Source organism: Salvelinus fontinalis, chromosome 34 (genome assembly GCF_029448725.1).
Source record: "Salvelinus fontinalis isolate EN_2023a chromosome 34, ASM2944872v1, whole genome shotgun sequence".
Classification (NCBI taxonomy): Eukaryota; Metazoa; Chordata; class Actinopteri; order Salmoniformes; family Salmonidae; genus Salvelinus; species Salvelinus fontinalis.
In genome coordinates, this window is record NC_074698.1 from 30,365,502 (window position 1) to 30,382,175 (window position 16,674).

The 16,674-nt window shown below is 45.1% G+C and overlaps 1 protein-coding gene across 1 annotated transcript in view; it reads left to right on the top strand.

Moving 5' to 3' along the window:
* Nucleotides 1–47: 47 nt before the first annotated feature.
* LOC129833696 (guanine nucleotide-binding protein subunit alpha-13) overlaps nt 48–16,674 on the top strand; it is a 39,426-nt gene continuing 22,799 nt past the window's right edge. Inside the window, exon 1 of the mRNA XM_055898456.1 lies at nt 48–406. Within this exon, the coding sequence (XP_055754431.1) occupies nt 124–406 (283 nt within the window). The 5' untranslated portion in view covers nt 48–123. The remainder of the gene's footprint in view (nt 407–16,674) is intronic.

The window sequence follows — 16,674 nt, forward strand, 5'->3', positions numbered from 1 at the left end:
CACTGTGCTAGCCCTGTGCGCGCTCACACACCCGTTATCGTAATCCCGCCCCGCCCTCCAGTAGACTCTAGTCGCTAGCCTCAAACCAACTCTCTCTACTGTATCGATGAAGTTGTTTCAAAGATGGCGGATTTCCTGCCGTCCCGGTCCGTTTTATCAGTATGTTTTCCAAACTGTGTCCTCACGAGTAACGAGGCAGAACAATTAAGGATATCTAAAGAAATAGACAAAAGTATTTCGCGGGATAAGACGTACGTGAAGCGGCTTGTGAAGATTCTGCTACTCGGAGCGGGAGAAAGCGGCAAGTCTACTTTCCTGAAGCAGATGCGCATCATCCATGGTCAGGACTTCGATCAAAGGGCAAAAGAAGAGTTCAAGGCCACGATTTTTAGTAATGTAATTAAAGGTAAGGCACTTTAGGTTGTTCGTTGTACTTTATACAACGCCACTGGTGAGTTTTTCGGGGCCTTTGTTGATTTATTTGCTCTGTTCAAGAGTTCATGTCTGAGTGGGAAGTAGCCAGCCAGCTAGCATGCTAACAGTTTCGGTAACTTGTGCTTGGTATGCGTTGCTAGCTAGCTATGTTGGGAGGACGGGCGTACTCACATCTGTTTCTTCGCTAGCCTAGTTAGCTATCTAACACACACAAAGCTAGAAGAAACGCCCATGTTATTTGAAAGTGTTTGTGCACAGTGGGATTTGAAGAGATGAGGCCACACAGACAGAGCGGGGTTTCCCTTTGAACATGATTCAGATGTCTGAATATATCTTCTGATATCACGCGTATTGTTTGTCCCATGTCAGTATTATTCAGGGGTGGAAAATAGTATGACAGTTTATCAGCTGTTTTTATCAGGCAATTTACCCAGCTAGCAGTAAGCTTTGGCTAACTAATGCGCAAGCTAGCTTTGTTTCTGTAGTTAACTTATTTATAAACTTATTTGAGTGTTTAAAAAAACAACAACAAAAAAAAACATGAATCTTGAACAGTCATAGTGAAATAACTTGGTAGCTAGTTTGGAAATCAGAAAGCTTAAAATGGTTTTAATCACAGCGGATATAACAAGATGAAGTATATCCTAACCATCATTGCACATATTTTAGAAAACGTCATGTATGGCATATCTGACTTTTCATGTTATGGAAACCTAGCCGTATACGAGGACTCGGATGGGCATCCTAGGGGATTCAAATGTGGAGACGGATAATAAACTTAAATGTTTAGGGTGGTTACTGAAGGTAAATATGTCATTAGTAATTCCTTGTTCGTTGGTGCGGAGTGTATACTGAACAAAAATATAAACGCAACAATTAAATATTTTACTGAGTTAGTTCATAGAAGAACATCAGTCAATGGAAATAAATTCATTAGACCCGAATCTATTGATTTCACGACTGGGAATACAGATTCATCTGTTGGTCACAGATACCTTAAAAAAAAAAAAAAATGGGCCTCAGGAACTCGTCACGGTATCTCTGTGCATTCAAATTGCCATCTGTAAAATGCAATTGTGTTCGTTGTCCGGGAGCTTATGCCTGCCCATACCATAACCCCACCACCACCATGGGCATTCTGTTCAGAACGCTGACAAAAGCAAACTGCTCGCCCACACGACGCCATGCATGTGGTCTGCGGTTGTGATGCAGGGTTGGACATACCTCCAAATTTGTAAAAAAATGACAGAAGTGGCTTATGGTAGAGAAATTAACATTCAATTCTTGGCAAAGAAGACATGCTCACTAACAGGGGTGTAAACAAATTTGTGCTCAACATTTGAGAGAAATATGCTTTTTGTGTATATGGAACATTTCTGGGATCTTTTATTTCAGCTCATGAAACATGGGACCAGCACTTTACATGTTGCAGGTATATTTTTGTTCAGTGTATAATGTGTGAATATATGTAGTTATAGAAACCAGAGGTGGCTGGTGGGAGGACATAGGAGGACATTTATTTATTTATTTATTTTATTTTTTTCGTTATTTTACCAGGTAAGTTGACTGAGAACACGTTCTCATTTGCAGCAACGACCTGGGGAGTAGTTACAGGGGAGAGGAGGGTGATGAATGAGCCAATTGTAAACTGGCATGTAGACATGCTCATTGGAATGTAACTGAGTCAAATCTGTGGTTTCCATATGTTTGATACAATTCGATTTATTCCATTCCAGCCATTACAATGAGCCCGTCCTCCTATAGCTCCTCCCATGAGCCTCCTCTGATAGACATCTCGGAACCGAACATTTCTTCAAACCTGCACTATAAAGGTGTTTACACGTGATCGGCACTAAACGGCAGTTGAACCGCAAGAAAATCTGGCTACCGTGTTGAGACGAGCGGTCCCGATTGTTGTCAGCTTGAATATTGTCATTAAAACATTGTTTGATTGGTTGGCAAGATGAACTCTGTGCATTGGTCAACCATGTGCTACGGCCGCTCAAGACTTCAGCTAATTTCATCTTCTGGTGCTGAGCCAGCAGTGCCGCCGCTGCTGCTCGCGGGAGCGAACACCATGAACCTTGCCACTTCCGTTTTGGCACCCGCCGCCCTACTCTTATTAAAGTCTATGAGACCTTTGCCGGTTGCCACGACCTGTCTGTAAAGGTGCGAACACCATGCAAGACGCTCTTCCACGTAGCCTACCACTGTCGATCACAGCAGAGTTATGGGCCCCGGTTTGGAGAAAAGTTAGGTTTGAACGGTTTCCATACAGATATCCACACATTATACAATCACGACCGACCGACAAGGAATCACGGATTATTGATATACCTTCAGTAACAGGATTTTCGTTAAAAATACGTCCCCTTAAAAATGTGGCAGTTATTTTTTTGGGCCTCAGCGTTTTAACCACCTACGACGCCCATGCGCGGAAACACTGCGTCCTTTTATAGGGCAACTCAAAACCATGTTGTGAGGCGGCGATGTGATCACTCATATTCCAATTGTTTGTATTCACCCAGACAGTCTTGTCAAACTTGCTAGCTAGATCAATTGGCTACTTTGTTTCTTACCTAGCTAGCTATTTCTTATTTTACTGTAAATAATCTTTACTTGTCAGGACCCCCCCGAATGTTAAGTGTTTTGTTGGTAGTTTAACACCGGTGGATTTCCGTCACGTTTTGGTAAACTGAGGCATTAGGCCTAGCTGTATAAAATCTGAAGAGAGAGAGAACATGAAAGGGGTGTTTCTCCCTCCCAACTTGTGTGGTCATACCAGGTCTGGTAGTCGTGACAACACAGCCCTGCACACACGAGTCAATGATATCACCAGAGATGTACAGCACTACTACAGTCAAATAACTCCTGTTATGCAAACAAACATATGTTATGGGGGTGAAACCGCTCTGGGTGGTTCCCCCCCCCCCCCTAGTTGGATACTTTGTTCATTACGCAGACTACTTTAGGTTTCCTGCTACACACTGGTTTGTTAGTGTAGCAGTCCTGTGGAAATAAATGAATTGTCAACTATACAATTTTAGTCATTGTGTTTGTTTTTTTGACAGCTTTTCCCTTTGTCAGTCGTTGATCACAATGAAGCTATTTATCTTAGATCTGTCATTGTACAGACTAAACTCTTCCATTAATGTCTTCTTGACAGGTGCACACTTGTTGACACACCGTTTCTCAGAATTCCTATTAAAGGACCATGTTGAATCATTGTGTTAATTTTAGATGGGTACTTTACTGTTATTTGATCATCAGACATGGAGGATATCCCCAGTAGCTCTGCCTGTGTGGGTGGGTGCAGGGGGTTCCCAGCCTCACACGATGATGTCATATCCTCACTGTGAAATGCATGAAGGAGGGGGGGATATATACACACACAGAGACAGATGGAGACAGGAGGTTAGGTCCTACCTGTGGGTGATTGGCTAAGCCCAGCCAGGATCCCCATGAGGAACGCTGTGTATTGTCTTCTGTGACAGATGAATGATGGGAGTCCTGAGGTTCGTCCCAAACGGCTCCCTATACACTGCACTAACGTTTTGACCAGCGCCCTATGGACCCTGGTATAAAGTAGTGCACCGCTTGGAGACGAAGCCCCTGATGACGCTGCTCTGTTCTCATCTTCAGCGTCCCTCTTACAGGAAATATAGATATAGACCTGGTGGTGAAAGACCTGTTTTCAGGACGTTATCTCATCTGTCTTCTATTTGTAAACAAAGGGCCTTGGCTCATCATGTTATGATTTAAATTCTTTAATCCATCTCTAAATCTCCCTTCTGCTAAATCTCCCTCCGTTAAGTCTTCAGTTCTGACCTGGGGGGGGGGGGGGGGGGGGGGGCGTTTGTTTTAGCTAAATCAATGGTCCGTCCCTGTTTCCTAAATCTTGTTGTACTTATTTACATTCTACAGGCCAGGCCTGTTTTTCTGGACTGTATTTTATCCCTAAGAAGTGATACTATCTACCCTCCCTTTGTCTCTCTGGAAGAACAGCCTAGTGCATGTCTGGATAGTATAGCCTGAGTCTAGACGTGGCACCCTGTTCCCTAGATAGATGGCACCCTGTTCCCTAGATAGATGGCACCCTGTTCCCTAGATAGATGGCACCCTGTTCCCTAGATAGATGGCACCCTGTTCCCTAGATAGATGGCACCCTGTTCCCTAGATAGATGGCACCCTGTTCCCTAGATAGATGGCACCCTGTTCCCTAGATAGATGGCACCCTGTTCCCTAGATAGATGGCACCCTGTTCCCTAGATAGATGGCACCCTGTTCCCTAGATAGATGGCACCCTGTTCCCTAGATAGATGGCACCCTGTTCCCTAGATAGATGGCACCCTGTTCCCTAGATAGATGGCACCCTGTTCCCTAGATAGATGGCATCCTGTTCCCTAGATAGATGGCACCCTGTTCCCTAGATAGATGGCATCCTGTTCCCTAGATAGATGGTACCCTGTTCCCTAGATAGATGGTACCCTGTTCCCTAGATAGATGGCATCCTGTTCCCTAGATAGATGGCACCCTGTTCCCTAGATAGATGGCACCCTGTTCCCTAGATAGATGGCACCCTGTTCCCTAGATAGATGGCATCCTGTTCCCTAGATAGATGGCATCCTGTTCCCTAGATAGATGGTACCCTGTTCCCTAGATAGATGGCATCCTGTTCCCTAGATAGATGGTACCCTGTTCCCTAGATAGATGGCATCCTGTTCCCTAGATAGATGGTACCCTGTTCCCTAGATAGATGGTACCCTGTTCCCTAGATAGATGGCACCCTGTTCCCTAGATAGATGGCACCCTGTTCCCTAGATAGATGGCACCCTGTTCCCTAGATAGATGGCATCCTGTTCCCTAGATAGATGGCACCCTGTTCCCTAGATAGATGGCACCCTGTTCCCTAGATAGATGGTACCCTGTTCCCTAGATAGATGGCACCCTGTTCCCTAGATAGATGGTACCCTGTTCCCTAGATAGATGGCACCCTGTTCCCTAGATAGATGGCACCCTGTTCCCTAGATAGATGGCACCCTGTTCCCTAGATAGATGGCACCCTGTTCCCTAGATAGATGGCACCCTGTTCCCTAGATAGATGGTACCCTGTTCCCTAGATAGATGGCACCCTGTTCCCTAGATAGATGGCACCCTGTTCCCTAGATAGATGGCACCCTGTTCCCTAGATAGATGGCACCCTGTTCCCTAGATAGATGGCACCCTGTTCCCTAGATAGATGGCACCCTGTTCCCTAGATAGATGGCACCCTGTTCCCTAGATAGATGGCACCCTGTTCCCTAGATAGATGGCACCCTGTTCCCTAGATAGATGGCACCCTGTTCCCTAGATAGATGGCACCCTGTTCCCTAGATAGATGGCACCCTGTTCCCTAGATAGATGGCACCCTGTTCCCTAGATAGATGGCACCCTGTTCCCTAGATAGATGGCACCCTGTTCCCTAGATAGATGGCACCCTGTTCCCTAGATAGATGGCACCCTGTTCCCTAGATAGATGGCACCCTGTTCCCTAGATAGATGGCACCCTGTTCCCTAGATAGATGGCACCCTGTTCCCTAGATAGATGGCACCCTGTTCCCTAGATAGATGGCACCCTGTTCCCTAGATAGATGGCACCCTGTTCCCTAGATAGATGGCACCCTGTTCCCTAGATAGATGGTACCCTGTTCCCTAGATAGATGGCATCCTGTTCCCTAGATAGATGGCACCCTGTTCCCTAGATAGATGGTACCCTGTTCCCTAGATAGATGGCACCCTGTTCCCTAGATAGATGGCACCCTGTTCCCTAGATAGATGGCACCCTGTTCCCTAGATAGATGGCACCCTGTTCCCTAGATAGATGGCACCCTGTTCCCTAGATAGATGGCACCCTGTTCCCTAGATAGATGGCACCCTGTTCCCTAGATAGATGGCACCCTGTTCCCTAGATAGATGGCACCCTGTTCCCTAGATAGATGGCACCCTGTTCCCTAGATAGATGGCACCCTGTTCCCTAGATAGATGGCACCCTGTTCCCTAGATAGATGGCACCCTGTTCCCTAGATAGATGGCACCCTGTTCCCTAGATAGATGGCACCCTGTTCCCTAGATAGATGGCACCCTGTTCCCTAGATAGATGGCACCCTGTTCCCTAGATAGATGGCACCCTGTTCCCTAGATAGATGGCACCCTGTTCCCTAGATAGATGGCACCCTGTTCCCTAGATAGATGGCACCCTGTTCCCTAGATAGATGGCACCCTGTTCCCTAGATAGATGGCACCCTGTTCCCTAGATAGATGGCACCCTGTTCCCTAGATAGATGGCACCCTGTTCCCTAGATAGATGGCACCCTGTTCCCTAGATAGATGGCACCCTGTTCCCTAGATAGATGGCACCCTGTTCCCTAGATAGATGGCACCCTGTTCCCTAGATAGATGGCACCCTGTTCCCTAGATAGTGTACTACTTTTTGACCTGGGCCCGTAGGGGGTCTGGTCAGAAGTAGTGCACTATATGGGGAATAGGGTGCCATGTGGGCCAACAGGCTGACAGTGTCAGATTTTTGTCCAGCCGACTCGTGAGGAGCTAGCAGGGGCCTCGTGTGTTGCACTTCCTCTTGTGATGTCATAGATGGATGGACGGGGGTGGTGTTAGATCTAGGCTGAACTCTCCCAGCGTGAGTCAACTCTTTCAGTTATTCAACAGAGATGTTAGCACAACTTTATTTTAAAAGCCTCTGAGTCTCAGTGCTGATCTAGGATCAGATACCCCCTGTGTTATTCATTGATCTAATAGGCAGAACTGATCCTAGACCAGCAATGTCTCCTACTCTGAGATGCCTTGGGAATATGTGCTATGAACACCTGGTCAGTCTAGGGCAGGGTTGCCCAACCCTCTTCCTGGAGATCTACTGTCCTGTAGGTTTTCAGTCCAACCCTAATTTAGCCTATCTGATTCAGCTAGTTAAGGTCTTGTTGAGCAGCTAATTAGTAGAATCAGGTGTGTTTTAAATTAGGGTTGGACTGAAAACACACAGGATGGTAGGACTCCAGGAAGAGGTTTGGGCTGAACCCACGGGACGGTAGGACTCCAGGAAGAGATTTGGACTGAACCCACAGGACGGTAGGACTCCAGGAAGAGATTTGGACTGAACCCACAGGACGGTAGATCTCCAGGAAGAGGTTTGGACTGAACCCACAGGACGGTAGGACTCCAGGAAGAGGGTTGGGCAGCCCTGGTCTTTGGGTTTGATAGAACAGGTTGATTTCCAGGAGTCGATCTGTTTAGTCCTTTCTGAATAACTGGTTGATACCCTGTAAGCCCTGAGCTAATCCTGCCTTTGCGTCCCCAATGCCACCCTATTCCCCACATAGTGCACTATGTTTGAGCAGAGTCCTATGTGCCAAAGTCAAAGCCTTGATGAATAGTTGTCTAATTGAATCCGGTGTGGCAGATTAGGGCCCAAGGAGAGAGATGGGAAACCCTCATGTAGGGAATCGGGTTCCATTTGAGACTGTCCTCTGCTCTGATCCACAGAGGATGCTGCCTTGTCTCAGTCCTCTGCTCTGATCCACAGAAGCTGCTGCCTTGTCTCAGCCCTCTGCTCTGATCCACAGAGGCTGCTGCCTTGTCTCAGTCCTTTGCTCTGATCCACAGAGGCTGCTGCCTTGTCTCAGTTCTCTGCTCTGATCCACAGAGGCTGCTGCCTTGTCTCAGTCCTTTGCTCTGATCCACAGAGGCTGCTGCCTTGTCTCAGTTCTCTGCTCTGATCCACAGAGGCTGCTGCCTTGTCTCAGTCCTCTGCTCTGATCCACAGAGGCTGCTGCCTTGTCTCAGTCCTCTGCTCTGATCCACAGAGGCTGCTGCCTTGTCTCAGTTCTCTGCTCTGATCCACAGAGGCTGCTGCCTTGTCTCAGTCCTCTATTCTGATCCACAGAGGCTGCTGCCTTGTCTCAGTCCTCTGCTCTGATCCACAGAGGCTGCTGCCTTGTCTCAGCCCTCTGCTGCCTTGTCTCAGCCCTCTGCTGCCTTGTCTCAGCCCTCTGCTGCCTTGTCTCTGCCCTCTGCTGCCTTGTCTCTGCCCTCTGCTGCCTTGTCTCTGCCCTCTGCTGCCTTGTCTCTGCCCTCTGCTGCCTTGTCTCTGCCCTCTGCTGCCTTGTCTCTGCCCTCTGCTGCCTTGTCTCAGTTCTCTGCTCTGATCCACAGAGGCTGCTCCCTTGTCTCAGCCATGTTGTTTGTATCCTGTTTACCCTCCCGCAGTCTCTTAATGACTACTGCGCTAGGAGACTGTGTGTGTGGTGTGTGTGTGTGTGTGAAGCTGTGCCTGTTCGGCTCTAAGGGACTCCAGAAAGGAAATGGGATTCTGACTTTTATGGAACATTGGGATGGAAAGGGATGGTTTCTTTACAGCATACTGGTACATCATTCTGTGTCGTGTAGAGCGAGAACAATGTCAGTTGGCATTCTACACAACATTGAATAACTGTGCTGTGTGCCAGCCAGGAGAAACCCTTGGGGGTACCTCACAGAGCCAATGCTCCATTACTTCCCCTGCAGCCAAGTGTTTCTGCTGGGTCAGGGCTTGTTCTGGTATGGATGTGGCGGTGACGAAAGGGCCTCGGCGGTGTTTGTTAGCTGCTTCTAGAGGTCAAAGGTCATTTGAAAACAGCTTTCGGTGACGAAAGAGCCTCGGTGGTGTTTGTTAGCTGCTTCTAGAGGTCAAAGGTCATTTGAAAACAATGACTGGAGATTGCATCAACGGAAATACTCAGAATTCCACTGATGTGAAACAGTACACCACACCTCCTGTCCTTAGTGTCAACCCCTCAGGTGATCACTTCCTCTGTGTCTGTGTGTGTGGTATATTTTGTGTGTAATATATTTTGTGTGTAATAACATCATTACTTCAATCATTAGGCACAGTCTACCAAGAAACCTCAGACCCTAAAGTGCCTATTCAGTGTTTTCATGTTGTCAGCTGTAGTGGCTGTTTCAGGTACCCCACCTAGCAGAATCTGGGGAGAACACTGTCTGACTTCCAGGGGAAAATGGATACATTAGACTATCCAATGTATTATTTTTGACAATATTATATCGATTTTAAATGCTTTTAGTTGCTAGGTAGCGCTTGTCTTCAGTATTAATTCTCCTGTAGCTTGGCCTCCGTCTTCTGTTTTTAAACAGTGATCCAATGTGTTTCCAGCACTTATTTCCATGACTGATCAAACTCGTTTTTATTGTGTCTCTCTCTCATCCCTCTGCAGCAGACATTTAGTGAGCAGTATGTTCGGATCATCGGAAAACGCAATAAAACCGCAGTATAGAATTGCAATACATATCGTATCATGGGTCGTGATGCGTATCGTATCATGGGTCGTGATGCGTATCGTATCATGGGTCGTGATGCGTATCGTATCATGGGTCGTGATGCGTATCGTATCATGGGTCGTGATGCGTATCGTATCATGGGTCGTGATGCGTATCGTATCATGGGTCGTGATGCGTATCGTATCATGGGTCGTGATGCGTATCGTATCATGGGTCGTGATGCGTATCGTATCATGGGTCGTGATGCGTATCGTATCATGGGTCGTGATGCGTATCGTATCATGGGTCGTGATGCGTATCGTATCATGGGTCGTGATGCGTATCGTATCATGGGTCGTGATGCGTATCGTATCGCAATGCATATCGTATCATGGGCCGTGATGCGTATCGAATCGCAATGCATATCGTATCATGGGCCGTGATGCGTATCGTATCGCAATGCATATCGTATCATGGGCCGTGATGCGTATCGAATCGCAATGCATATCGTATCATGGGCCGTGATGCGTATCGAATCGCAATGCATATCGTATCATGAGTCGTGATGCGTATCGAATCGCAATGCATATCGTATCATGGGTCGTGATGCGTATCGTATCATGGGTCGTGATGCGTATCGAATCGCAATGCATATCGTATCATGAGTCGTGATGCGTATCGAATCGCAATACATATCGTATCATGAGTCGTGATGCGTATCGAATCATGAGTCGTGATGCGTATCGAATCGCAATACATATCGTATCATTTGTCGTGATGCGTATCGAATCGCAATACATATCGTATCATGGGTCGTAATGCGTATAGAATCGCAATACATATCGTATCATGAGTCGTGATGCGTATCGAATCGCAATACATATCGTATCATGGGTCGTGATGCGTATCGAATCGCAATACATATCGTATCATGGGTCGTGGTGCGTATCGAATCGCAGTACATATCGTATCATGAGTCGTGATGCGTATCGAATCGCAATACATATCGTATCATGAGTCGTGGTGCGTATCGAATCGCAGTACATATCGTATCATGGGTCGTGATGCGTATCGAATCGCAATACATATCGTATCATGGGTCGTGATGCGTATAGAATCGCAATACTATGGTGCCGATACAATGTGTTTCTTGGTAATATCCTGTCAATCCCCACCCTGTCTGGCTTCCCATCATCAACAACACACAAGCCTTGTGAATGTTTGACGTTGTCTGAAAGACCTGCTCATCTTTTACCTATTGGAAGTCTCTTCACACCTTCATTTACTGATTGATCCCCAGAGAGCTTTTTGATTGGTGCATTTATAATCCCCTTTAATAATACAGTCATCAAGGAACTTGAATGTCCCCGTCATTCTGTCTCTGTAGCTCCTTCTGTCTTTTGTCTTTTATGTCTCTCTCTCTTTGTGTGTGTGTGTGTGTGTGTGTGCGCACTCGCTCTCAAAGAAATGACAGTTGAATCTCTGCAGAGAAAGAAACTAAACAGTGATAAGACTGGAAGGAGGAAACAATTATTACCCATGTGCCCCGTGCTCTTCCTCCCAGAGAGGCTCTCTGTTCTGGCCTCCGAAACCCTTAGCTGTGTTTTTATGCATTAATGTTTGATGGCTCATTAGCATCGTGGCTAATGTTTTTCTATGGACGTAGGCTATTTATCTTTAGCATCGTGGCTAATGTGTTTCTATGGATGTAGGCAATTGATTGTTAGCATCGGGGCCTAATGCGTGCGATGGATGTTTTGCCATTGATCTATTGATCCTATCCTTCATTATTACATCAACAGCCCAGGCCGTTGTGAGAGAGAGCGCCTGGAAACAGCCCTGTTTAGTGAGAGAGGTGAGGAGAGGTATAGAGCGAGTCTAAATCTCCATAGTGTCCTCATGCAGTACTATACATTCTACCTGGTAGTCAATATCTGGGGGGGTTTATTAGGTTGTGACAAAAATCATAATTGTTTTATAATAATAATAAAAAAGAGTGTTTTAAAACCTTTTTATTTAACTAGGCAAGTCAGTTAGGAACAAATTCTTATTTACAATGATGGCCTACCGGGGAACAGTGGGTAGCCACGATGCTAACGATCCCCGACCTTGGTCAGGGGCAGAACGACAGATTTTTACCTTGTCCACTCGGGGATTCGATCCAGCAACCCTCTTGGTTACTGGTACAACGCTCTAACCACTAGGCTACCTGCCACCCCATCCTCACTTTACATATGAATGAACCAGCCAAAAGCATTTCCTCCAGCAAATATGCTGCTTCTGCTTATAACTATTTGTTGGTCTGTTATGTCATTGTATGGAAATACTGGTTTGTAGCAGCCAGTCGAATTATACTACTCCTTATCAGTGGTCTGTAGCTGGCAGCCAGTCTAATTATACTACTCCTTATCAGTGGTCTGTAGCTGGCAGCCAGTCTAATTATACTACTCCTTATCAGTGGTCTGTAGCTGGCAGTCAGTCTAATTATACTACTTATCAGTGCCTTTAGTCCTTCTCTGTTTATCACTACTGTCAGTTAACCTTTCACGAGCCTCTACCCCGGGTCCGGGAGCACCCCCCCCCCCCCACACACTGATTAGCATCGCTAGCATAGCGTCACAATTAAATAGTAGCATCTAAATATCATTAAATCACAAGTCCAAGACACCTAATGAAAGATACAGATCCTGTGAATAAAGCCACCATTTCAGATTTTTAAAATGTTTTACAGGGAAGACACAATATGTAAATCTATTAGCTAAACACGTTAGCAAAAATCACAATTTTTCTTTGTCCACCATTTTCTCTCAACACCAGTAGCTATCACCAATTCGGCTAAACTAAGATATTGATAGCCACTAACCAAGAAAAAACCTCACCAGATGACAGTCTGATAACATATTTATGCTATAGGATAGGTTTTGTTAGAAAAATGTGCATATTTCAGGTAGAAATCATAGTTTACAATTGCACCCACCGTCACAACTAGACTAGAATAAATACATAGAGCAACGTGTATTACCTAATTACTAATCATCAAACATTTCGTAAAAATACACAGCATACACTAATCGAAAGACACAGATCCTGTGAATACAGACAATATTTCAGATTTTCTAAGTGTCTTACAGCGAAAACACAATAAATCGTTATATTAGCATACCACATGTGCAAACATTACCAGAGCATTGATTCTAGCCAAAGAGAGCGATGACGCAATCATCGCCAAAATATATTAATTTTTTCACTAACCTTCTCAGAATTCTTCAGATGACACTCCTGTAACATCATATTACAACATACATAGAGAGTTTGTTTGAAAATGTGCATATTTGAACTTCCGGCGCCGGCGAGATGGCTGCCTCGCTTCGCGTTCCTTGGAAAATATGCAGTATTCTGTTTTTTTATGTGTTATTCATTCATATCTTTATGTACATATTCTTTATCCCTTTACACTTGCGTGTATAAGGTAGTAGTTGCGGAATTGTTAGGTTAGATTACTTGTTGTTATTGCTGCATTGTCGGAACTAGAAGCACAAGCATTTCGCTACACTCGCATTAACATCTGCTAACCATGTGTATGTGACTAATAAAATTTGATTTGATTTGATATTTAGCCACCAAAATCATGGTTAGACAATGACAAAAGTAGCTCAGCTGGTCAGAAAATGTCCTGCACCATATTAGACAGTGATCTAGTCTTATACATAAATACTCATAAACTTGACTAAAAAATACAGAGTGGACAGCGATTGATAGACAATTTAATTCTTAATACAATCGCGGGATTACATTTTTTAAATTATCCTTACTTTTCAATACAGGTTGCGCCAAGTGAAGCTATAGCAAACAAGATGGCGGCATAAACGTTTAACATTTATCGACAGAAACACGATTTATCATCATAAATTGTTCTTACTATGAGCTGTTCTCCCATCAGAATCTTGGACAATGAATCCTTTCTTGGGTCTAATCTTCTTTTGGTCGAAAGATGTCCACTTGTCCGTCGAAATGCCCACTAACGTACGACCGGGACCCCGAAACGTGCCCGGAGCTTCAAAGTCTATTACAAAGCAATGCCTCAAAATCGCACTAAACGGATATAAATTGCTATAAAACGGTTTAAATTAACTACATTATGATGTTTCTAACACCTATAACAAGTAAAAAGATGACCGCCGCTATATTACTGGCTAAACCAATGCTTGGAAAAAGGCCAGTCAGATATCCTTCTTGCGTTGAGCGCAGTGTCCAAAGGAAGGCTACTTCCGGTATTTTGTCATTTATAGAGCCAATGATTGCGCAATCGACTCCATTCAAATTGTCACCACTTACTGACATCTAGTGGAAGGCGTGGGCAGTGTTTGTATCTCATAGGATTAACAGAGACTTTTAAAACTGATCTGGAACCAGAGGCCAAGATGTCTAAATCTCACACACTGGGAGGAAAAGTGCTGTAGAATGAGTTCTGTTTCACTCAGAGACATAATTCAAACGGCTATAGAAACTAGAGAGTGTTTTCTATCCAATAATAACAATACTATGCATATTGTACGAGCAAGAATTGAGTACTAGGCAGTTTAATCTGTAGAGACAATTATGCTAATTTGAAACAGCACCCCCTATAGTTGCAAGAAGTTAACTTCTTACGGATCATTGGGACGCTACCGTCCCACCTGGCCAGGTGAAATTGCAGAGCGCCAAATTCAAATGACAGAAATCGTAATATTAAACATTCATGAAAATACAAGTGTCATACATTTAAAAGCTTAACTTCTTGTTAATCCAGTCGCGTTGTCAGATTTCAATAAGGCTTTCCGGCGAAAGCACTCCATGCAATTATCTGAGGACAGCGCCCCTCACACACATTACATACATTACATACATTTTCCAACCAAGCAGATGCGTCACGAAAGTCAGAAATAGTGTTAAATAAGTCACTTACCTTTTGAAGATCTTCATCTGGTTGCAATCATAAGGGTCCCAACTACACAACACATGGTCCTTTTGTTCGATAAAGTCCTTCTTTATATTCCAAAAAAGTAAGTTTCAAAGGCGCACTTGACTCAGTAATCCACCGGTTTCCCTCGTTCAACATGAATCCCGTAAGTTACCGATAAACTTCTTCTAAACAAGTCAAACAACGTTCCTAATCAATCCTCCGGTACCCTGTTATGTAAATGAATGATACAATTTAAGACGGAGAATACCGGAGACCATTACCGGAGATAAATAACAAAGTACACGCACTCACCGGAACGCGCTACAAACACTACAGACAAAATGGGAGCCACTTAGAAAAACTACAAATTATAGCTATTTTTTTTTTTAAACAAGCCGGAAACTCTTTCTAAAGACTGTTGACATCTAGTGGAAGCCCTAGGAACTGCAATCTGGGAGGACTTCCTTTTATATTCCCAGCCATTGTAATCAGTGAGCTGGAGAAGGGAAGAAGAAAAAAACTGGATCGATTGTCCTCTGGTTTTTACCTGCCATATCAGTTCTGTTGTACTCACAGACATTATTTTAACAGTTTTGGAAACTTTAGAGTGTTTTCTATCCAATACTACGAAGTATATGCATATCCTAGCTTCTGGGCCTGAGAAACAGGCAGTTTACTTGGGGCACCTCATTCATCCAAACTTCCGAATACTGCCCCCTAGCCCGAAGAAGTTAACACAATGTTAAAACCTCTATGGCTGTAGTAGTAGTGTCCCTGTACTGTGCTTGTCGTTCATCCCAAATGACACCCTATTCCCTTTATAGTGTACTACTTTAGACCAGGACCCTGTATAATCAGAGAGAGGGATATCTGTAGGCTATAGCTCAATATGTGGTGCTGCTCGTGGCATTTGGAGACTGTACAGAGCCATCCTGGTTGGCACCAAACGTTCCATGAAGACAATAACATTCTGTCATAGAACCTTTTGGCAACATGGTGGCCCGTTTGACAAACTTGGGTTGAGGTTTAGAATTTCAAACTCCATAGAAATAAACTTAACTTGATATGGTATCTATGGGCCTCCTCCCGTAGACCTGCCTTGACTCAGTTTCTGGGTGACTTGACTATCTGTTTCAGCCCTGTCTTCACTTTTGACTTCAACAAGACTGACTTAGTCTCAGCAGGACATGAACTGGTCTGTCAGGTTCCTAGTATCTCCCCAGAGAGAGGGGCTGAGGCCAAGGCCAGGTCAAGGAGGGTGGTTGAGCCCAGGGACCTAGGTCATCTAAGGATAGACTGTCAGAGCTGTCGCTCTCAGGATGTGTGTTTGACAGAGAGGAGAAAGGAAGGGGAGGAGGGCCCCACCTCTCACCACAGGAACCACACACACACTCAGTCACACACACCACCTCCATCACGCACACACTCTGGTCACCACACCACCACACTGACACATCCCTGCAGACTTCACGTGACCAACCAGCAGTAGCTGGTTTTAAATATATATATATTTATTTATTTTTATTTTTTATTTTACCTTTATATAACTAGGCAGGTTAAGAACAATTTCTTATTTGCAATGATGGCCTACCAGGGAACAGTGGATTAACTGCCTTGTTCAGGGGCAGAACGACAGATTTTTACCTTTTACATTGTCAGCTCAGGGATGTAATCTAGCAATCTTTTGGTTACTGGCCCAACGCTCTAACCACTAGGCTACCTGCCGCCCCTCTAACCACTAGGCTACCTGCCGCCCCTCTGATCACTAGGCTACCTGCCTCCCCTCTAACCACTAGGCTACCTGCCTCCCCTCTAACCACTAGGCTACCTGCCTCCCCTCTAACCACTAGGCTACCTGCCTCCCCTCTAACCACTAGGCTACCTGCCTCCCCTCTAACCACTAGGCTACCTGCCTCCCCTCTAACCACTAGGCTACCTGCCTCCCCTCTAACCACTAGGCTACCTGCCTCCCCTCTAACCACTAGGCTACC